The sequence below is a fragment of the Cydia strobilella genome, chromosome 18 (genome assembly GCF_947568885.1).
Source record: "Cydia strobilella chromosome 18, ilCydStro3.1, whole genome shotgun sequence".
NCBI lineage: Eukaryota > Metazoa > Arthropoda > Insecta > Lepidoptera > Tortricidae > Cydia > Cydia strobilella.
The window spans coordinates 14,829,362-14,854,116 of NC_086058.1; the positions used below are offsets into that span (position 1 = coordinate 14,829,362).

At 38.5% G+C, this 24,755-nt stretch overlaps 2 protein-coding genes across 3 annotated transcripts in view; both read left to right on the forward strand.

Annotated features, from left to right (window-relative positions):
- LOC134749607 (NADH dehydrogenase [ubiquinone] 1 alpha subcomplex subunit 11) overlaps positions 1-24,755 on the forward strand; it is a 219,711-nt gene that overhangs the window by 85,513 nt on the left and 109,443 nt on the right. The window lies entirely within an intron of this gene.
- Positions 9-23,689, forward strand: LOC134749330 (nose resistant to fluoxetine protein 6-like). 2 transcript variants are annotated; one of them, XM_063684245.1, is made up of 13 exons: positions 9-185; positions 6,946-7,085; positions 8,102-8,420; positions 9,463-9,571; positions 11,386-11,470; positions 11,815-11,981; positions 12,983-13,061; positions 14,587-14,690; positions 15,450-15,623; positions 16,590-16,740; positions 18,259-18,445; positions 20,496-20,638; positions 22,475-23,687. In XM_063684245.1, the coding sequence occupies exons 1-13, from the start codon at positions 119-121 to the stop codon at positions 22,643-22,645; spliced, it is 1,896 nt and encodes a 631-aa protein (XP_063540315.1). In that variant the 5' UTR covers positions 9-118; the 3' UTR covers positions 22,646-23,687. The 2 variants fall into 2 exon arrangements, with proteins under 2 accessions (XP_063540315.1, XP_063540316.1); XM_063684246.1 differs by lacking the exons at positions 9-185; positions 6,946-7,085 and adding an exon at positions 7,134-7,225 and having other exon boundaries at positions 22,475-23,689.

Sequence of the window (24,755 nt, forward strand, 5' to 3'; positions counted from 1 at the left end):
TCAGTGAGAGCCAAATAAGATAATTCGCCGTAAAAGTGCTTTTAAAGAACATGTACAGTGTTTAAGTTTATTCGAAAGTATTTTTTATGGTTTTTTTACTGATTAAAGTGAAGTAAAAATGTTACGCTACGTTTTGTTTGGATTAGTGTTGCAGCAGGCTTCAGGGGTCATATATAAATTGACGCGTAAGTATTTCAATAAGTACCATCTCTGTGGGACCTACCTAATGTAACGATATAGATTGTTAACCAAGGGATGAAATGATGCCTTTCACCAGAGTTAAACACTACTTGTCATTTCGAATACGAGGAAAGTACAATGCGTGTGTTTTTTTATAAACATGTCTAAGTATCATTTTTATAGTATTTCACGAGGGTACTTTTAATTAGAAAATTCAGGCAATAGTATCGTTATTGGAACGGAGAGTCAAATATCAGAATGGAAATTGTATAACAAATCCATTTAAATTTTAAACTCAAATTTCAATTGCTTTGCGTAATTAAAATAAAAAAAATCGTACTTCGAACGTAAAATGCTCTAGTGCAGATACGTATCACTTTCTGCAAGCCTTTTAGAACAACAATGACCCTCTTTCAGAGCATGAGAAATGAAAAAGCTTAAGGCAGGCTTAAGTAGGTACAGCCAGCAGTTTTTGAAAAATCGTAGCGCTCTTTTAGGTAACAATAGGTACGGTTCGCATTAAAAAAAAACAATTTTGAGGCTTTTTACCAGTAACTTTTTCGATTCAAAACCTGAACTTTCTGAAACTGAATCTTTCGCTCGATAGAAAAAAGCTACGAATATAGGTCTAGAAAGTATCTATTTTTTCACAAAAGTTATTAGCACGAAATTGCTTCTAAAAATGGTAATTTTATTTATTAATCGAATTCATCGATTCCTTTTTTCATAAAAAAATAGAAATATGTTTTTTATTTTATTTAATAACTTATAAATCACATTTTCAAACAATGTGAAAACAACTACCGCGCGCGCGTTTATCGCGTATATATATATATATATATCTTTACTTGAAAATAATTGTAGTGTATAACTAGCCTTATGGACCGATTTTGCATGTACAACCAGCCTTAAAGTTTAGTCTATGATTGTTCATTATTTTTAGTATGTTGTGGGTATTTTTGCACTTTGTAGTTTTTCCTCAGTCACCCGTTGACCACGAACGCTGTTAAGGGTTCGAAACGTCGGGATGTATTATAAATTCAATATACGCGATATAATCCGTTTTCATAGTTTTATTTCATAATCGTATCGCGGTAACCGAAGACAATATTATGAAAACAACTACTTAAATAAAAATTTAAATATTAATTAAAAATTTTTAAGTAAAAAAAAAAATCTGTGGTTGAGTACCCCCTCATACTTGAGATAAAGTTACAAAACTTGGCGTGTTTTATCAACATAATAAGTGTAACAAAATAAGGGGCGCTTCTTCCTGCTAGAGTTTGAATTTTTCCCATACAAACGTGAACCACCCTAATATATAATACTCGTATATATACTTACGGTGAAATTTTAACCACCGTTCATACTCTATGTAGTGACTAAAGGTGAACTAGACTAAACAACTTTTGAAGTTAAGTAGAATGAACAACTTTTATTATGGGACCAATGCCGAATCGCGAAAATTTTTTTGGCAGTTTCGTACATTCCGGATTACCCACGGCTGATGTGATGCCGCTGATTTCTATGGGACAGCCAAAATTTTATTCGCGATTTCGGCATTGATCCCATAATAAAAGTTGTTCATTCTACTTAACTTCAAAAGTTGTTTAGTCTAGTTCACTTATAAAATCACTACGTAGAGTATGAACGGTGGTTAAAATTTCACCCTGTATATATATATTTCGGGGATCTCGGAAACTGATCTAACGATTTCGATGAAATTTGCTATATTATTGAGGTTTTCGGGGGCGAAATATCGATCTAGCTGGGTCTTATTTCTGGGAAAACGCGCATTTTTGAGTTTTCCGAGCAAAGCTCGGTCTCCCAGATATTAAGGATTAAATACAGTGTTGTGACTTATAGTTTGCATTAGTAGGAGGTACATTTTAAACAAATACTTAAGTTAACACTTGTGTTTATGAGTCAAGGTTGTTTACTGGGAAAATAACAATTTCCGAGAGTTTCTCTAAAGTTGGCACCTCTGTTTATTAACAAATAAATACAACTTTGGGAGCATTCCATGAAATTGTCCAATATTCTGAAGATTTGCAGGTAAAAGAGTTTCTTTTTCTATGACAAATGGTCAGAAAAATGCCGATAAAAAAAAGTCGCAACACAGGAAATAAAATGCGTTCTTACGGGACAGCCCATGGAATGCTCCCTTGACTGACACCGCCTTAAGTCGCGTTCTAAGTGAGTGATCTTCAGGCATATTCTAATTTTAATTCGTGTCGATGTGACATCTTATAAGCATTGTTCGAATACGGCTGTTAATCGCACCGTATCGCGCCGCTTCGTGTTCGCGAGTCGCGACAAGATCGCTCACGTAGGACACTTCTAGGTGTATCCACGTATTAACTGTAACCGTTTTTGTAAGTAGGGTGTGGTAGGGTCTAACTTTAAAAAGTGGGTTTTGTTAGGCACTAGGCCTTACATGGGTCAGTTACCTTATATCTGAAATTGATTGCAGGCAGATTCGACTGTCCAATTCAAAAACACTGGGTTGGGCAAGTCAAATCGGTTTGGCAATATGTCGATTGTGTTTTTAAAATTTATAATTTTAATGTAATTTAATTTAATGTATTTATATTTATATTTTTAATGTAATTAGATCTAATTTAATTGACTTATAAATTTTTAATGTAAATTAATGAAATTTAATGGATGTGTAATTTTTAATCAAATTTTATTGAATTGAAGCTAATTTATTTATAATTTTAATTTTAATTAATTTATTTTACAATTTATGTGTGTTTACTAATATATTTTTAAGAACTGTAAACTAACAAAATATGGGCCGACAGGCCTGAAATAAAGATTTTCAATTTCAATTTCAATATATCATAAAAAAATATTATTAATTTAATTTGTAAACAAGCAAAAACGTCTGGCGAAGAAATAAAAACAATTCTAAGTTTTTAGCTTCATAAATAAGATGAAGGGCATCGAGAAATGATAATTAGGTGTCATTTGCCTTGGCTTGTTTTTAAACTAAAAAAATATTATTGGCAAGGCCAAGGACACCTAATTATCATTTCTCGACGCCCGTCGTCTTATTTATGAAGCTAAACTAAAAAAAAACCGGCCAATTGCGAGTCGGGCTCGCGCACGAAGGGTTCCGTACCATTACGTAAAAAAACGGCAAAAAAATCACGTTTGTTGTATGGGAGCCCAACTTAAAAAAATATTGTATTATGTTGTTAGTATTTATTGTTATAGCGGCAAAAGAAATCTGTGAAAATTTCAATAGTCTATAGCTATCACGCTTCGTGAGATACAGCCTGGTGACGGACAGACAGACAGACAGATAGACAGACAGACAAACAGACAGACAGACAGCGAAGTCTTAGTAATAGGGTCCCGTTTTTACCCTTTGGGTACGGAACCTTACAAATATTAATGCCAAGGCAAAGGGCACCTAATTATAATTTCTGGACGCAATTCGTCTTATTTATGATTACCGACCCGCCCCGGCTTCGCACAGGTGAAATGATGATGTATTATACATATAAACATTCCTCTTGAATCACTCTATCTATAAAATAACCGCATCAAAATCCGTTCCGTAGTTTTAAAGATCTAAGCATACATAGGGACAGACAGACAGCAGCAGGAAGCGACTTTGTTTTATATACTATGTAGTGATATAGTGAAACTTCATAACTTACTGAATAGTCTTTATTACAATTCTATAATTGTATTGGCACTGTTTAATTTATTGTCGAACTATTCTGATAAGAAAGTGTAGAAAATAAAAAGCATATTCAATCCTGACGATAAAAAAAATGTCCCAATAATTTGTATGAAAATTGTACATTCCACTACGTCACGCACATAAAAGTGAAAAAAAAAATTCACACTAAACGTGACGTAATGGAATAGACATTTTGGGAAATCTTTTTTTAATAAATAAATAATAAATCCGTTTATTTAAAAGACAACATAATGTAACACACATCACAATGTAAAAAACACATTTTTACATGTAACTAAATATTATTATTTTTTAAGATTTTCTTTATAAATAAAATTATTAATATGTAAAAAATCATAATTAAAATTAAATAAATTAAATTAAAACAAAACCGCAATTTATAAAGAATATTTGGACGTTGATGACATTTATAAAATCATTCAAATAAAAACTTAATGTTGTTAAAAAATAAAATTCACTGTAAAATCATTGATTTATAAAAATTAAAATATAAATAAGTTAAAAATAATAATTAAAAATGTCAGCAATTATTAATAATGGCAGGATGGAGAATGCTGGCGATTCTGAGTAGAATGAGCTCAAGAATGTCCAGATTTGAGAGAATCAGGTTTAAATATTTTAGAAAACGCCCAGATCGAATAGGTAACTAAAACTCGAATTGGCCTATACGTACGCCAACTGTCACTTCCGCGTAAGGGTGTAATTACGTCATAACATTAATTTAAATATAGCTATATTACCTAATACAGTAACTTTATACATTTAGCGTTTGCGTCAAATCCGGTAGTTCTGATTTTTTGTAGACCAATGAATAATCCAAGTTTAAGACCTCGAGCATACCTCGAGCGCCGAACGTGACTTTGTCAAAAATCTAAAAAACCGCGAGTTTCGTTTTTTTAGATTTGGACGATTATGACCCTATGGCGTTTTTAAAGAAGACTAAATTTGCTACAATACGAGACTAGAATTGTTTCTGTAGATCTACATAATAGTTTCCGAGATCCTTTCAAAATTTATATTTTTTTCAAACTTGAATTCATAGGCTAAATAAGTGCCCGATCCCGATAGCTACGAGATTGTAGCCGTGCCTACCCCCCGCAATGAAGGGTAGTGTAACCACGGGCACAGATTATATAACGGGTAACTTAAAAAAAATCTTAATTAAATTCTCATCTGGTTTAATTTGATTGAATTTCAACACTATTTATGATATGACATTGACATCTCATTGTGACGTCTGAAGAAGAGATGCTTTCCACATAGATTTTCGTACATAGACCAGGACTTCCGGTTCGAACGCCATCTTGATAGTAGCCTCGTGATTAATTCCTTTATTTTTTGTTCATTAATATTGTTTAAAGTGTAATATCGATAGCTTTATTATACAGTAATCTAATTTGGTAGTGTGCAGTGAATGGAGAATTAATCTCAAAGCGTGTTTAACCACCATAATGGAGTCAACGGCCGGTAGTCCACGTGCTTCTCGTAAAATCCAGCTATCGGTTTTACGAGACAACAACAACGAACTACCGAACAACGTCATGCTCTAAGAGCATTTGGTATTTCTACCTCTAACCGTCTCTGGCTAGAGCCCTAGAGGCCCATAATTTTATTTACCGTACACTGGCTGAAGAAAATCTAGAAATATTAATTCGATCCCACGTGGATCCCACTTTGACGTTGGCGAAATCATCGACAGTACCGATGGAGCCATACTACTTAAAGATTGATTGATTGTACATAGACCAGCCTCGCCTGTTGCTAACTAGAGATAGTGACAAACAGGAGGGTCAATGTACGCACGCAGTAAGTAAGTATAGAAAGTTCTCAACTTTGGTAACAATTCAATTCAATTATTTATTTACTTCGAATTTTGATCCATAGTGTTAGTAAGTACAACAAAACTTAAAATTAATTAAGGTTAGTGACATACAATTACAATTCACAAAACACACCCATAAATTATAAAATAAAATACAATAACAAATAAAATAAAATCTAGGCAATCTAGATGCACCATTTCTCAACATCTGTTGCCGCCACACAATTGTAGACTGTTCCAGTGTTACAAACTAACAAAAAAATCAAACAATAACAAAATATTGTCTTCGGTTACCGCGATAGTTACTCATGAAATAAAACTATGAAAAACGGATTACGTCGGGATGTATTATAAATTCAATATACGCGATCTAATCCGTTTTTCATAGTTTTATTTCACAAACAATAACAAATCAAATCAAACAACAAATCAAGTAACAAATCAAATTATTGCGTTTTGTGAAGTAGCCATGAGTATATATAAATTATAAACTGAAATAGATGCCATATATACACGTCGCCAAAAGCGACTAAAATACTAGTGAGTGTAACCGTAGTGTAGTGATCTAAATATTTTGAGATGTTATATATTAAAGAAAAAGTGACGAAGTCCTCCAATGGTGAAGGCCGGATTCGAACCGGTATCTTTAGCTATCCAGGCTAACGCCATGAACCCCTAGGCCACCTTGCCACGACGGAACCGGTCCCAATTTCTCGACTATATGCATTCTTAGCAAGACTAGGCGTCTTTAACCAACTCTGTTCTAACTTTTTCTTTAAAAATAAAAAAATAATTTGATTTGTTCCCAAAACTTGTTCATAGATGGCAGCACCAGTCTCTCTCGCTAATAACGTAATTCCGTAAGGAATTCGTTTAGGAGGGTGCAAGCGCGCACTGCTTGCCCTTAGAGCTGTTCAAAGACGCCTAGTCTTACTAAGATGGCATATAGTCGAGAAATTGGGTCGGGTACCGCCGTGGCGAGGTGGCCTAGGGGTTCATGAGGTTAGCTGCGACAGCTAAAGACGCCGGTTCGAATCCGGCCTTCACCACTGGAGGGCTTCGGCACTTTTTCTTTAATATATGACATCTATTACAGTTTATAATTTATATATAGTAGTGTGACTACTTAAAAAACACAAATCAAAATATTTAATAAAATAATTTGATTTGTTCCCAAAATTTGTTGACATCTATTTCAGTTTTTAAAATGTTTGTTTGTTTCCAGCCCAGGAGTATGACGCGCTGCCCAAACTGACGAATGTAGACGAGTATGTACCATGCATGAGCGTCCCTGGCGATGCCTACTGCTTTGTCAGCGCTCAACTTCACGGGAATCTGTCGGACCCCTTGTATCATACGTTGGTGGTAAGCTGTAGACCTTCTTGCTACTAGTTAGCTGCCAGACCGGAGTATGCACCATGCATGCGCTTCCTTGGCGATGCCTACTGTTTGTCAGCGCTCAATTGCACGGGAATCTGTCGGACCCCTTGTATCATACGTTGGTGGTAAGCTGTAGACCTTCTTCCTTCTTGCTACTAGTTAGCTGACGAATTTCGACGAGTATGCACCATGCATGCGCTTCCTTGGCGATGCCTACTGTTTGTCAGCGCTCAATTGCACGGGAATCTGTCCCTGACCCCTTGTATCATACGTTGATGATTTAGACCTCCTTCACCTCCTTGCTACTACATAGTTAGCTGACAGACCGATGAGTATGCACCATGCATGCGCTTCCTTGGCGATGCCTACTGTTTTGTCAGCGCTCAACTGCACGGGAATCTGTCGGACCCCTTGTATCATAATGTTGGTATTAGTCAGCTGTAATTTAGTCGAATCCTATTTGCTGAAAAACTTTAATTTCAAAACATTGCAACCACACATGATAAATTTCAAAGAATAATCATAGACTTGCAAAAGACGAAAGATATAATCAGAAAAAAGGTTTTTTTTTTAATACAGCACCTTGGAAAGTTTGTCAAAGTTTGCGAAATCTCCACAGTCTATGATTAACCTTTTGAACACGCCATCATAAATGGAATGCTCGAAGGTCTATATTACACTGTCACCGTGCCTTTGCGTCAGTCGATGTCTTTGGCGTTTAATCTGCCTTTCCTTAGTCTCAGTGCGCCTTTTATTAGGCATAATCGCTGATGAGTTGAGAGTTGATGACTATACGTTTCAAAATATTTATCAGTACGGTTTTTACTCACTATTATTGTTAGTCGCTTTCCACTCGTGGATGGATTCCCAAAGAATCCGAAACATGTCGCCAAAAGCGACTAAAAATAATAGTGAGTAAAAACCGTACTGATAAATATTTAATAATAACAATATGTCTCACGATAGTTTAAGTGCGACTATACGTTTCTCCATTGTTACAGGAATATTCAGCGAATACCATAACTCATTTCGATCACACTCACATACGCCGTGGTATTTGTCCAAAAAAAACCTGTGCACGCCACATGCATACGTCTACAAACTTGACCGAAGTGGTCGAAGCTTGCCTCAACGAATCTCTGACCAGAGATTATAGTTTGACCGCCAAAATATTCGAAGCGTATTGTGAGGACTACTCAAAAGAGTCGAAATTGGACAGTGGGGATTATACATTCGCGGTGGTCATCTTGGTTTTACTAGGACTTAATTTACTGGGGAGCTTTTACGACTTTTTCTGTGAAAATGGGAAAAATAAGTTGGGTAAGTTGAATGACTCCAATTAGTGTTACTAACTATTTCATCATCATCATCATATCAGCCTTCTATCGCCCACTGCTGAGCATAGGCCTCTCTTCGAGTACGCCACTTATCCCGGTCCTGAACCAATCTCATCCAGAAGTGACCCGCAGTCTTCCGAATGTCGTCCACCCAACGAGCCAACGGACGCCAGGCACTAACTATTTAGTATATGATAACAAAAAGATACAAGTCGTCTTAGCGGATCATAAGTGCAAGTCACAGATTTTAAAATAAAAGTTCTTACCTCATGGTAGATAGAAACGTTTACGGCTTGAATTATTTTATAATACACATGTCAATATAAAACGAGTAACTGAATCAGAAAATTTGGTTTTTCAGCCCCTTAAATTATAAGTCCACATGAGATACGTGAAGCTCACCCTTGCACGAATATTAACCCTTTTCCGGGCCGCACCAATCTACAAAATTTTCTCAATAAATCCAAACAATAATATATTCCAATGAATCCAGCTTTGATGATTTAATTCCCGAAAATGCAATCTACATAATTTGAAACTTAAATCGGAATGCTAAAGTTGAAATTATATTGGCGCGTATGTGATCGATAAATCGTACTATGCCTGGAAAAGGGTTAAATTGTGTGAGGAGAGGATCAAATCATTAAAAGTGAGCAGTCACATACTGTCCGCGCGCTAATGAGGGCTAACGCGTATGAATTCGCCGCTAGGGGCGCTAGTGTAGATGGTGGTCTTTTCCATAGTTCGAAATGTCAAATGTCACTTGTCACTTCAATGACTGACAGCTGTTCTTTAGTCTTTTAGACCACCATCAACAGAGGCGCCAACTGGTGAGCAAAAAAACGATAGCCCTCATTCCGTGCATTCGGAGGTCGAGGAAGTGGGAGGGTACGGGGCGTACGTACAAAATGACACCACTCGGTCATGGCGCCCAACATTCCTAACATTCCTCAGCCGTGCACGGAATACGTGCGCGGACAGTAAGAATGACACGGAAAAAAATCACTTTAAAGGTTTCTTTTCAGTTGGCAAATGTCTTCTGTGCTTCTCTGTGAGACGAAACTGGCAGCGCCTGGCCGCCCCCGGGAGTGCCAGCCCTATGCAGCGACGGATTAAATCCATCCACAGCTTCAGGTAACATTTAGGTTAATGTGGCGAAAACCGGTATATAAAATAATATTGTCTTCGGTTACCGCGATAGTTCATCATCATCATCATCATGTCAGCCGATAGACGTCCACTGCTGGACATAGGCCTCCCCCAAGGCTCGCCACTACGACCGATCCTGTGCCGCTCGCATCCATCAAATTCCCGCGACCTTCACCAGGTCGTCGCTCCATCTCGTTGGAGGCCTACCGGCAGTTCGTCTTCCGGTACGCGGACGCCATTCCAGAACCTTCCGGCCCCACCGGCCATCAGTTCTGTAGTACTATTAGTTATTCTGTGGTTCTGCGAGCAATGTGCCCCGCCCACTGCTACAAGATAGTAACTCGTGAAATAAAACTATGAAAACGGACTATAACGCGTATATTGAGTAAAGTCTATAGTTTATGCAGTTCATTATTGTTGCATGTGGATATGTTTGCACTTTGTAGTTTTTCCTCAGTCAACCGTTGCCCACGAACGCTGTAAAGGGTTCGAAACGTCAGGATGTATTAGAAATTTAATATACGCGATATAATCCGTTTTCATAGTATTATTTCGGTATATAAAATGTTTGTTTGGGAAGACCACCATAGAGCAAGAACTTTTGTATTTATTTGTATACGTACTTCGCTCAAAGTCAGAAAGGAAGAGCTACGCTGTATCGACCTTCTGTAAGTGGAGTGGGGTAAACTCGCATTATTTGGTGACACGCCTAATTCGGTGATACCGTAAAATGGGGTGAGTGGGGTTCGCGGGGAGAGTTGGATTATGAATGGGGAGAGAAGGGATGAAAGGGGGGTGAGGTGGGATTTTAAGGCTACTGCTACAAAAATAATGTATTTCAATTTAAAATGGAGCTATAGTAATAATCATAATAAAAAAAAGATCCAACAATCTTCCAAAATCACCTTTGTATGAAAACCCATCTCACCCCAATTATGAGGGACTACGGGGTGAGCTGGGGTTTCCTGTTTATCGTCAAAGTTATGAAATGGAACTACCCAAAATAAAATAAAAACTAAAATACAAACGTCCGGTACAATTATTATACACCATTCAGTTTGCGTATGTAAAAATAAAATTTTATCGAGGTTTGAATGTCAGTTTTGCTCCTACTCACCCCATTTTACGGTACCAAATGTGATGAATAAACTATTATCTATCTATATTAAAAAACTTATATTAAAGGACAAAACCGGCCAAGTGCGAGTCGGACTCCCGTCACCGAGGGTTCCGTACTTTTTAGTATTTGTTGTTATAGCGGCAACAGAAATACATCATCTGTGAAAATTTCAACTGTCTAGCTATCACGGTTCATGAGATACAGCCTGGTGACAGACAGACGGACAGACGGACGGACAGACGGACAGCGGAGTCTTAGTAATAGGATCCCGTTTTTACCCTTTGGGTACGGAACCCTAAAAATGGAAAAAGTTACACTTCCGGCAGGATTTGAACCCGCAACCTCCAATTGAGCTACGGATTGCTGAGGTTGCGGGTTCAAATCCTGCCGGAAGTGTAACTTTTTCCATTTTTTCCTTTAATATAAAATTTGGAGTATCGCATCAGCATGTTAAAAAATATATCTTAAAAATGTTTATGTTTATGTTTAACAACATACTAATTCAAATATACATATTGCTATAATTATTACCGTCTCGTGTGATGCGGAAGGGTCCTGGATTTCCCAGGCTACCATCCCCCCACACAGTCCTACCGCTCTAATTGCCCTAGTGCAATAGAGCCCAAGTCAGGTTAAAAAATATATATATATAATTATTGCGCTATTGTTCCTTCCGCAGAACGATCACTGCGCTCTTGGTCATCCTCGGTCATTCGCCTATTCCCAGTATTTTAGTAGGCGCAGACCCACAATTTATGGAAGAGGTAAGTTAAAATCGTGCCTAGCCAACGTGCCAATCGTTTAGAATAGAATTAGAATAGAATAGAAATCATTTGTTGCCGGTCCCATATTGGGATACCCTCCTCCAATTGAGGGGGGATTTAAATCTTCTCGGGGCAGAGGTGTAGGGTTAGAGCCGGCGTAGCTTTATTTGACGTTCATAAGCACATTGTAATATGTAATATGCCTACTTGAATAATACACTTTCTTTATCTTTATCAACGAAAAGCAACGCAACGATTAAGACTAAGGTACTTAAAAAACGCAAATCGAAATATTTGATAAAATAATTTGATTTGTTCCCAAAGTTGTTTTTTTTTTGTTTTAGACCTACCATAACATTCTATTCCATATGTTATACAACGGGACCCTGATAGTCCAGACCTTCTTTATGATCTCTGGTTTTCTGATGGCTTACAACATGCTGTTGTCTGAACAGAAACGTCCACTGAGTTGGCTGAACCTACCTAAAGGTGTACTTTTGAGGTGGTTGAGGTAAGCATTTTTAAATGGGGTAGGACTCGGCGCCCACTATCGGCAAGGCACGGCAAGGAATCCTTCAGCACAATGCCGAGGCGTCCTTGCCGTGGGTTACCACTCGGCACTCGGCTTCTGAGCGTTACCTCAGGCGTTCTCATGCATACTCAGGTCTGCCTGGTCTCTGGCCTGTCAGGTGTACGGAACTGTCAACTTTTTGTTCTAACTGACAGGCTGATATCGTCCGGCGGACTAATAATCAGACCCCTTTAGACTTGCAGAGACGCTTTTACCATTTCTGAACACCTTCGTTCATTCGCCATCAGATATATCGTAATGGAGGTGCTCAAAAATATCTCAACACGCTTCTGTTGTCAAGGCTTATTTTTGAGCACCTTGGCCGCTCCTATATATCTAATCTGAGAACGCCGGAAGGATGCCTCGGCATTCCTAAGCACACCTCGACATGCCTAAGGACGCCTCGGTATACCAGATATCGCCTCGGTAATATGCCGAAGGATCCCTTGCCGTACCATGCCGATAGTGGGCGCCGGGCCTAAGTCATCCTGCGGTGTCAGCATGGTTGCATTTTTATCACCTGTCACTATGCCTGTCACTTTCGCACCTACATACTTGTTAGAACATGACAGGCATGGTGACAGTCGATAAAAATGCGAGCGTGCTGAGCCCGCTGGAGGGACCGGGTTGATAGAAACCTAATATTCGTCGACGCAGGAAACATTTCGGGGAGTGTGCGATGGGCTTACATGAGCTAATCCATCCGTCTCCCCGTTTTACCACCGCGGGACTAGGCGTGGAATTGCGTTTCACTCTTAAGTTGTCACTCCGCCAATGATTAGCATCTAAACGCTTTGCTTCCAATTCCAGCTTTGTTATGCGAACTGCTTCTGTGGAATTCACTTCCTGTCTGCGTATAGGTTGATAAATTGTGTTGTATGTTGTGTCCATTACTGACAAGCAGGCCAATTTGAATTGAACGTGCATCTTGTGTTTTGCAGATTGACTCCACCCTATGCCCTAGTGATGTTTTTTGTTATGACCTGGATGAGGCATTTGAGTGTGGGTCCTTTTTATTTGGTAAGTCTATAAAAACCTAATTTAAACAATTATTTACGTCAAACTTTTAAAATATGTGTGACGTAACCGTTAAACACAGAGTTTTTCAAATGAGACGATGATTACGATGGTGATAACGACGATGGTATTGCTAGGTGCACGACTGGTGCTACCCTCATTTTGTAGGCTTTTCATAATTCATAATAATTCATAATTCATAATCTTCTAATTAATAATTATAATTCTTTTCTACGTTAAATCTTATTCCATAAGGTTTAAATACTTGTGTTTGAGACAATTAGCGCCACTTCTCCCTCCACCGACTTCGCACCTTGCAACAGAAATAAATATACCATAGAAGAAGCAAATGCATCTAAGCTACTTCGCGTGTCCGAACCCTGACCAAGCGTCGAGGTTGACCGTCGCTCTTTACAGTTCACGCGCGTCAGTTGTTGCAGCCGGACGTTCGTGATGACTTAAAAAATGCTTCGTTGCATGATAATTAACTGCAACAGCCCAAAAATTGCGAGCACCCAAAGGCAAGAACATATTTCCTATCACAGATAAGTATTTTTAAAATTACATTATGCGTAAATTTTGTATGAAAAAGTCGGCACGCTTGGTTTCAATACTAATCGTGGTATTTGCGTCATCTAGCGTATATATTAAATCTGTGTACCTTGCCAATATTTGCTCGTAGAAAACAATACCAATTTCAGTGAAATGAATGAGGTACTTACCTACATCTATTTCTTAGTAAATTCACGTATTTGCCACACCATATTGTGTTGTCGTCACTTGTTTCCCAACATAGTCCTTACATAGTCAATTGTGAGGAGTTATGTTTTGTGCATGTTGCTAATAACGTAAGTATAAATAGGTAATACGCAATACTTGTGTTGTTTACTTGCTGCCCTACTTCCTGCTCCACATGGTGACCCTGTCAGGATGACGAATATCGCTATGTCTGGTTTGTAGTAGTAGTAGTAGTAGTAAAACTCTTTATTGTACAAAAAGAAACACAAAACAAGAGAAAAACGCATCATTTGTACAAAGGCGAACTTATCCCTTTCAGGGATCTCTTCCAATTAACCTTTGAGCAATTGAGGGAGAATTGGAGAACGGTAGACATCAAAGCTGTAATAAATGTAAGGAAAAGCGGCATAAAAGAAAATATTTAACATACGATAAATGTTTAATCTACTTAGACGACCTCATAGTTTTTGGTAAAAATTTAGAAGCTCATAACAAGAATGTAATGTATGTATTTAGTAGGTTGCGTAAAGTCCACTTAAAATTAAATCCAATAAAATGTGTTTTTTTTTAAAAGGGCTTTTGTATTTGGGTCACGTAGTGTCAATTGACAGAGCATTGCCCGACGCGGATAAGATAGCTGCGATACAAAATTTTCCTGTTCCAACTAATAGCGAAGCGGCGAAGTTAAAAGACTTGTGGCATTTGCCAATTATTATAGGAAATGTATTAAACAATTTGCTGAACACAATAAGCAATGGCTGATGATGTGTATGTGTAATTAATTTTACAGAAAAGTGTAACGTCCGAAGCGGTCGCCTGCCACCGTGACTGGTGGCAACATTTGCTGTATATACATAACTATATCGACCACTCGCAGTGCATGGCTCATGCCTGGTAAGTTTTAGCTTAACCCTTTATTTTGTGATGTAGGTAATAATCCATACTAATATTATAAATGCGAAAGTCTGCCTGTCTGCCTGGGGTGAGTCGCTAACGCTCGTTGCATAAAACCACACTTGTGTTTTAAGGCCTCTCATGTATCAGTTGCATAAACTACTATTTAAGCACGAAACTTGTTATCGTTAGGTACCTTTATTTAATGAATTTGTGTTTTAGTTTATTGTAGGCTATCCTTGTGACCATAATAAAAGTAATTGTAATAATAAACAACTAAACAATCGTTGTCAATGCATTGTTGTAGGTAATTGTTTACGAAAAATTTGTTTGTCATTTGGCTGGGTCAGTCCTGAAAAATCTCATTCCCCTGGCCATTCCCATGGCCAAATTCTCAGGAGATTCCGCTTTTTTCGGTGATTGTGTAACCCGTGCCAATTTCCACCAACAACCAATAGAGTGTTTGACATCTGTGGCTGTGTCATTCCTGAAAAGTCTCATTCCCCTGACCATCTATTCGCAAATTCCCAGGAGATTCCGCTTTTTTCGGTGATTGTGTAACCCGTGCCAAGTTCCACCTACAGCCAATGCGGAATCTCCTGGGAATTTGCGAATAGGTATAGCCAGGGGAATGAGATTGTTGAAGAATGACCCGGCTACGTTATCGGCACTAAAAGTTCGAGCCCGGGTAATCGCTTACCATCAGGCGAGCTGCAGGTATGCGTATTTGCCACCAACCATAAATCCTTAATTTTCCAGGTATTTGGGAGCCGAGTTCCAGCTCAGCATACTTGGTCTGTCGGTCTTCTGTGTGCTGCACAGCAACAGGGTTCGGAAGATGGCCATCGGAGCAGTGGTGGTGGTGGGCCTCATCACCCCCGCTGTCTACACCTACGTGCATGACTTGCATGCTATTCTGATCGTCTCCCCAGAGTAAGGAGTTTTTTCCAACAACCCCAAACACAATTAGATAGGGTGGTCTTTTCTTAGGAGATAACAAAACGTGTTATCTCCGAATGGGCCGTTTCATGATTTTGAACCATATAAATATAATGGTAAATTTGCTTTATAAACGGGCTTGTTCCCGTTACTTATGTCGGGGCTATTAGCAGTAAGCAGTGTAACCACTGCATAAAGGAAACAATACCTTTTGCCGTGCCATTGTGCCGGGCCGTTCCATCGGTTTGCCGCTATCACTGTCACATTTCGCAAGAAAGAAAGGGAAAGACCATGCGCGCTAAGTGCCAATTTTGATCGAATTTTGTCGATTTTTTATTTATTTTAAAAACGTTGCCTTACAATATCGATATTCGAAAGCTGTCAAATTAATATTTAAGTTAAGATTGTTTTTTCTTCTTTTTTTTCTTGAGTGTCACATAATAAATAACCGAGTAAAGTTTGATTAAAAGTCCGAGTTAGAGGTTATTTTAAGGAATTAATTGTATCGAGCGTAGTGTCACAAATGTCATAATTCGTGTATCGGAAGATGTGTTATTAAAGATAATATAATCAAGAACAAGGTACATATATTTTTTCCACGTCTACGAATATCAACGTCTCTTAGAAAAATATGATCATATAAGGAGATTTTTCGCCTTCTGGCTTAGGGAACCACCTTAACAGAATAGGGCCCGAGCCCGAAAAAATCATCTGAGATAATTCATACTATACATTACGTTCGCATTGGCAGTGGCGTAGCGTGAACTTATCTAGCCGTGGGCGAAATCGCATCTGCGAGGGCCTTTTCTTTCACTGTGCCTGAAGAGGCCTCGCGCGAGGCCCCCCTTGAGGCGCGAGGCCGTCACGCCTAGCTACGCCACTGCGAATTGGCCTGTATGTCAGATGTTAGTTCAAGTACTCATTATGTTGCTTCCGCTATAAATCGGTGACTTGTTTCAGAGTGGCATTAAACTTCTTCGTGGAAGACCCGACGTTCAACAATCTGTACAAGCGAGGGCACACCAATCTCATCTGCTACGGTCTCGGGCTGGCGATGGCTTACGCTGTCTACAATTTGAAGGATAGTGACTTAGGATCCAAGAGATACAAGGTAAATATGGCTTGAGTGAAGAAATCAGGGGAAAATGTTTGTCTTATATAGCAACTAGCTTTTGCCCGCGATTTCGTCTGCGTGGAATTAGTAATCAGAATATTGAGTATTATTTCCACTTAAGAAATTATTGATTCCCCATACAAACTTTCACCCCCCTTTTTACACTCTTAAGGGATGATTTCGGGGACAAAAACACTCTACTTACATTTCAAACTATCTCCATACCAAATATCATCTAAATCGGTTCAGCGGTTATTGATTCCCCATACAAATTTCCACCCCCCTTTTCACCCCCATGAAGGATGATTTCTGGGATAAAAACCCCTATGTCCGTCCCCGGGACTCAAACTATCTTTATACGAAATTTTAACTAAATCGGTTCAGCGGTTTAAGCGTGAAGAGGTAACAGACAGACACACTTTCGCATTTATAATATTAGGAAGGGAATGCTCACGGTTTTTTTTGTATGACGAGAACCGGAATTCCCTGTACCCTGTACCTACCGAGACTTGTTTTTGTATACAGAATTGGTCATTGGAGCTCAACCAAGGTAACACGCTGTTTGTGGATTTCAAAAAAGCATTGACCCCCAACGTTACACAATTTTTAAAATTCCGGACAAGTTACTGGACATGAATAAAGATGCCACCAAAGAAAGCAAAATGAGGGTCAACGAGCTATTGGGGGAGTTCGCTCGCTATAATAACATGACTATAACATCACTGCTTTTCAATTTAGTCTTAGAATATGCTGTTAGGAAACTAGATACATGTATTTATCTACAACTGAACGGAGAGCAGGTAACAAAAGGTTACAGAGTATGCAGATGATCTACGTAAATTGTTAAAGTACCGTTCGGATTCAGACTTCACCATCAGTACTGAAGTGGTAATGCAGTGCGAAATTACTGCCGACTGCATTTGCCGCAAATGTCAAAAATCCGGGCAATAAGAGCGAAAAGTCGTAATAAAAAAAAACGTCGTAAAAAACCCTTTATTGGTCAATTTTTTTTTAACATGCAGATACGTCTGCGAACGATACTCCAAAAATCACCTGAGATATTTCATACAGGAAAAAATGGAAAAGTTACACTTCCGGCAGGATTTGAACCCGCAACCTCCGCAATCCGTAATAGCTCAATTGGTAGCTCAATTGGAGGTTGATTTGAAATGATTCGCCATGGGCGGTGACGACGATGAGCCTCACGACCCAGGGGGAGGTGGTCCTCCAGTTTCTCATGCCATCACGATCGAGAACAATATTTCTGATACAGAAATGAAAGAAAATCACAATTGAGCTACGGAAGCCTACCAGAACCTTGCAAATCTTTCCATTCCTTCCCTTATGTATACACGCCTTTGGGGTGGCGTAAAGCGACATCTACCGTAAGACGATTACATCTTTTTAACGGCACCGGAGTCTCAAGTTGCATTGAGGGTTCAAATCCTGCCGGAAGTGTAACTTTTTCCATTTTTTCCTTTATTATAAAACCCTTTATTTGTGTTCTCTATCCAGGCATACCTGCCGCTGTACTGGTCGCTGTTCCCCCTCATGCTGGTGATCGTGCTGACTGGCTACGTATTCTACATCGACGGCATCATCATACCAATCGGCGTCCGCGTCGTCTACTCCAGCGCGATCAAGTTCATATTCGGCTTTGCGACCGCAGTCTTCATTTATCTGACTATTGTGAAAGTCGACAGTAAGTTCAATATTAACGCAGCGTACTACGTGGGCGAACAACACGCGAACGCGAAGCGAAGGGATCATGAATAGGGGATATTACTGCAATGTTCTGCCACCAGAGTGCAGGACTAGCGTTTTTAGTAAACCATATAGTAACTTATACATTCTGTACCTTTAACAGGTTTTTGACAAGTTTTCAGAGATAACAAAATATGTCATTGATGTATCAAGGCGGTTTGCTTACAGAAGACCTACCGGGAAACGCGAATCCGAAAATTCGCTATCTGCCTCTTTATCGCTCGAATATGCAAGAGTGACAGAGATGTTAGATAAAGAAATTTTCTTGTTCCACGATAGACCCTCGGATTGTGGTAGTGGCGCCATAGCGCCCCCTACGCAGAGCTTTGCGTATATAACATTACCTATACGTGGGCGATCTCGTTGCGAACGCGAACGCCGTGGGCCCGCCGCGCCGCTTCGCTTCGCGTTCGCGAGTTGTTCGCTTACGTAAGACGCTGCGTTATTAAGAGCTCTGCTCTTGTAGGTGGAGTAATTGCCAATACAATTAAATGGGCTAGTCTTTTAATTTCCTAATACGACGCAGTCTTTCGCACTTGGCTGAGATGTTTAATTCTATGCTTTTTCTTTACAAAAAGCTATGCCATATCAGGTGTCCTAACATCTTGCCCCTCCTATTTCCCTGGAATTTAGAAATTTGTATTGTAATTGAATGTTATCATAACAAATTATGAGGCTTGTGTGAGTGCAGCCCTACGGTCGAAGTCGAAGATTTATTTTTTATACGACGGTGGTAGCAAACAAGCATACTGCCCGCCTGATGGAAAACGGTCACCGTCGCCAATAGACGCCTGTATATCCAGGCAGGCATTACATGCGCTTTGCCGACCCTTTAAAAACCTGTACACACCTTTTTTAGGTTTCCGTACCCAAAGGGTAAAAACGGGACCCTATTACTAAGACTCCGCTGTCCGTCTGTCACCAGGCTGTATCTCGTGAACCGTGATAGCTAGACAGTTGAAATTTTCACAGATGATGTATTTCTGTTGCCGCTATAACAACAAATACTAAAAAGTACGGAACCCTCGGTGCGCGAGTCCGACTCGCACTTGGCCGGTTTTTATTCAAGAACCCCATACTCGAGAAAACATCAGGCGGAGCTCATTCCACAGCCGTAGCGTCCGCGGGAGGAAATTACTCTTAAGCTCTATGTCGTGGCTCGGACTGTCAGGTAATATGAGCATTGCCGCCATTGCAGGCGTTGTAGTGAAGTTCACTCACACTACCAAACGATGTCTGCTGAGTCCCCGGCAAGCTCGGCCGAATTGCACCTTCCCATACAAACGTAGTTCCGCTCTCATTTGAAAACTACGAGTTGGATTGTAATGAAACTTTGCACATATAATGACATGAGGTATATCTAGGTCTGAAATTATAGTTTATATAGCTAAAGTTTATAAACCAAGTTTTGTATGAAAAACTTAAATTCGCTTTATTTTTTTAATTACCTATATAGTATCTGAAGCTACATAAACTAATTACAGACCTAGATATACCTTATCCTATTGTAAGTACAAAGTTTCAGAGCAATCTAGCTAGTCGTTTTAAAATGAGAGCGGAACTACGTTTGTATCGAGAACCGAGCTTGCCGGAGACCCTTAAATACCTTATTTGATGATGATTGGTTCAATTTAATAGTTCCGACAAATAGTGTTTCCTGAATAGTGTTTCCTGTAACAGGAGCAATAAATTAAACTGGAGGCTGTACGCCTCAAACTGACCAACATTTGTTCAGCAATTTTCATACTAATTAAATATTATTTTCAATGTACCCTGCCATCTGTGTGTTTGACGTTGCTTGTCACCCTTTAAACAATAAATTTTGCAATAGATTGCGTCTTTAGAATAAACTGTAGTGTAATAAAAATCAAAACACAAGTTATTTTTAAAAGTTGTTGAACTAATGTTGGTCAGTTTGAGGAGTACAGCCTACGGCTTAATTTATTGCTCCTGTTGAATGAAACATCCGGTATATGAATTGTTTTCAGGAGCGTTCCGTGGGTTTCTAAACTGGGGCGGATGGGCCCGCATCTCCCGACTCACGTACTTCGCTTACTTGGTGCACATCCCTATTCTGCGCTTCGGCACCGGCAATGTTGGTGTGTTGGTCCCTTTTGGCGTGTTTTGGATTGTGAGTATTAGGCTCATTCTCTGAGAATATGTCCGCGATTGCGTCTAGTTGCCACGACTTTTCATAAATTTTGTAGATCGCAGACACACATATTTTTTGAGAATGACCATCAATCAAGTGATTCAAAACTATCAACTCGTTACCAGATGTCGGAAAATGTTACACAGGCCAATTTGAACGTGCACTGAAATTAAACCAATATTAGAATGATATTGGAATCATATCAATCATATAGGGCCTATACCGGCAATTGGCGAAACGGTTGGTGGATGGAACCGGAGATAAGAGAGCTGGCAGCTTCCTCGCCCAACGCTTGAGCATAGCGATCCAGCGAGGAAATGCTGCCAGCATCCTCGGCACCATGCCACGGGGGCCCATTTTAGATTTAGATTTTTAGTTTTATAGTAGTTTTAGTTTAGTTAATTGTAGTTAAATTTTTTCTGTAAGGCTTTATTTATTGTTTCTATTCTAAGTATTTAATCCATTATACTCGTAGTCATTATAGGTATCACTTCATCATATAGGTATATTTTTTATTTTTATTTTTATTTATTTTAATTTCTATGTTTCACAGCTTTTATGAGCCATGTTGCTTGATAAATAAAATATTATATATATACACGGTGGCTAAAAAATAAGTGCATTCCTGGCCAGGGAAGTTTTGGGATTATACTGAGAAACTTTTACTATGGGACCAACCCCGAAATCGCGAAAGAACCTTAAAAAACCGGCCAAGTGCGAGTCGGACTCGCGTTCCAAGGGTTCCGTACATTACACAATTTAAACAATGTATTTTTTATGTGAAACGTGAGTGGTAATTAGTCTTTAAATAACCCGTAGGGGTCGGATCAAAAACTAAGTAATTAAGTCCGACTCACGCTTGACTGCATATTTCTAATAGGTTTTCTTGTAATCTATAGGTAAAGAACTATTTTGTGTATTTTTTTCAAAAGTTTAGACCTAGCGGTTTCGAAGATAAAGGGGGAATGGTAATTTCTTGCCTATTTTCTTGAATAAATTCTAAAATAAGACTTATCATTCAATGAGGGCTACCGTTTTTGTGCTCACCAGTTGGCGCCACTGTAGATGTAGGTCCAGAAAAACAGATCTCAAAATTCTTCTATGCTTATTTTATAAAATCAATACGTTCTAATATACACAAAGGTATCTTAACGTCTAAATGTGTCATTTTTTTAACCTGTTTATTTTTTTTATATATTTTAGTTGGCACTTTTTTTAAACCACTAACATTTATTAAGTTATACTTATCGATTGTTTACCATGATTTATCAAAGATGGACAAATATTTACCACAATTATGAATAAGGAGTGAAAATTCCCGATAAAAAAGCTTAAAACCCCCCAAACTTTAATATAAAACTTTAATATAAGTATTTGACATTTTTCGGGCGAAGTACGCAAATTGCGGGCTTTTTTCTCTGTCACTCGATCTACTTCATTGGAGTAAAAGAGAAAGAACCCTGCAATTTGAGAATTTCGGTTTTCGCGGTAGCCCCACTGTGTCGCCGACATATTTTTTTAGGGTTCCGTACCCAAAGGGTAAAAACGGGACCCTATTATTAAGACTCCGCTGTCCGTTTGTCCGTCTGTCTGTCACCAGGCTGTATCTCAAGTTGAAATTTTTACAGATGATATATTTCTGTTGCCGTTATAACAATAAATACTAAAAAATACGGAACCCTCGGTGCGCGAGTCCGACTCGCACTTGGCCGGTTTCTTTATTTTAGCGTATACTTAATAATACAATATATGTTAGTTTGTATAATAAGGTATGGATTTTGATTTGGTTTTGACTAGATTCCACATTGTCCACAGCTCACAAACTCGCTGTCATGCATCTGCATGGCGTACGGTCTGGCAGTTCCTCTCTTCATTATGGTGGAGAGTCCACTGGCTGAGCTGGTCAAGGTCACCTTGGTGCCGCAAGCCAGGCCTGCAGCCTTGGAAGTCAAGGCCAGCAAGGAGACGGTTGAAATCAAGCTTTAGCTGCTACCAAAGATTTATAGAAGATAAGGCCCAGTATGTTCGTGTTCTTCTCTCACTCTCACTAAGCGTAACCGTGAGCGAGATGGATGTACGTGCTCAGGCCCCGTAGACAACATGCCAATCGCTAACGCTCTGTAGCGAACGAAACGCAACTGTCACTGTCACATTAATATGGAGGAGTGACAGAGAGGCACAAAGCGATTCGATGGCGAAGCGATAGCGATTGTCACCTTGGCTAGGAAGCGGACCGCGGTTATCATGTTTTTGAATTTTAGTTTTTTGTGATTTAATAATAAAAATTGCTCATTTTTAGTGTTCCGTGCAAAACTTTGTTTTGACAAACGGAACACTTATGGGATCACTTCGGTCTTGCAAATCATTTAAATGCGTTTTTCTCAGATACCGTTTCAGGTATCTACCTAAAATTTGAAACAGTTATAGAAATTACCACCACTAATATTGTAAATAAGTCAAAGTCGCTTATTTCTTATTTTGGGGGGAAATTTAGAGGGTTGAGAGGGGTAACCAGATTATTTATTTTATTTGTAAGAATCGTGTCGGGTAAGAAGCTTAATATTCGTCTCTGTCCTGGGAATTTTCGCAAAAATTATAGCTAACAGGCAGCTAACCAGCCAGTAACCAACTAAAACGAGCATGAAGACGGCGGGAAAATTATCAGGATAACCTTAACTTTACTAGTTTTTTGACTGCAGCCTGATCTTAGGTTACTTAGGGAATCAGTACTTGGTAACTCCGTACTTTATAATGGTTGACCTATACCTTAAAAAAGCAACCTTATACTAATAGAAATGTTTAAATTTAGAACGGGATTTTTCACATATTTAACTCATTAATAGTAAATTTGGTTGTGGAATTTATATGTGCATAGAGTTACTAAGTCGTAGATCCTTTTTCTTTCGTAATAATGTAATAATGGAAAATATGTAAAGAAGTAAACTCAAATTTCCCTTTTGCATATTTGCATTTAAAATAAATATAAATGTATCCTTTTAGCTTTGTTTAGTTTCTTAAAACATACGGAAAAGAGAAAAAGTGTAATGTATTCATTTTCCAAAGTATAGGTAGGCCATTAGCTAATCTAATTATTGTCAACGAAATAGGAATAAACGATATCGAAAAATCAAAGTTTGTTTTATTTTTTTGGTTTAAACAATTTTAATAAAAATAAAACAATTTAGTAATACTTAAGTACTTAGTAATAAATACAGAATTTTAAAATTGTATTCTCTTATAGCCGTTTTATTATTTCGCGATAAAACTGTAAAATTGTATGTATATAACCTATTTGTGACGTTTTCAATCAAAAGGTACCGCATTTCAAAATATTTATCAGTACGGTTCGCGGACACTCGTGCCTGAGGATGGATTCCCAAAGAATCCGAAACATGTCGCCAAAAGCGACTAAAAATAATAGTGAGTAAAAACCGTACTGATAAATATTTTGAAATATGTCTCACGATAGTTTAAGTGCGATTGGAGGTACCGCATTGTCGATTGTCGATAAGGTTGATTTCTAATTGAAGCTGTATGGAAATAGCGCCTTACTGACAAGCGACAATAAGTACCCTTTTCGTTGAAAATGGTACATTTTGTCAAAACATGCCGTATGACTAAATAAAATAAATAACAGCATGAGAGGAAAAGTGCTGACTAAATTAGAAACTCATGAGCATACGAATAGTCATCGAACGCCAAAGAAAACCAAGTTACTATGACCAAAGATAGATATAACTCCGTAATAGATGGATACAGTCTAAGGAAAAAACGTGCCTCGAAAATCAAGAAAATTTGATTCTCGTTCAGAGGGCGCTACTAGTTTTGGCCTACAGTCGTATAGATGGCGTTGACGGTTTCGTTTGTACAATTTTAACGCATATCAGTGAAAGAACATGGGTCAAAATCATCAAAATAATTAATGCAAATAAAAAAAATCATTTATCTATATCTAAATACATTTTATCGTATTTTTAAAAATATTTATTTTTAGTTTTAAAGTGTGTCGACAGATGGCAGTGAATTTACTGGGGTTACAAAATTTACTATGACAGTACCGCTCTAGTATAAGTTACTCTATGCTATGACATAATCC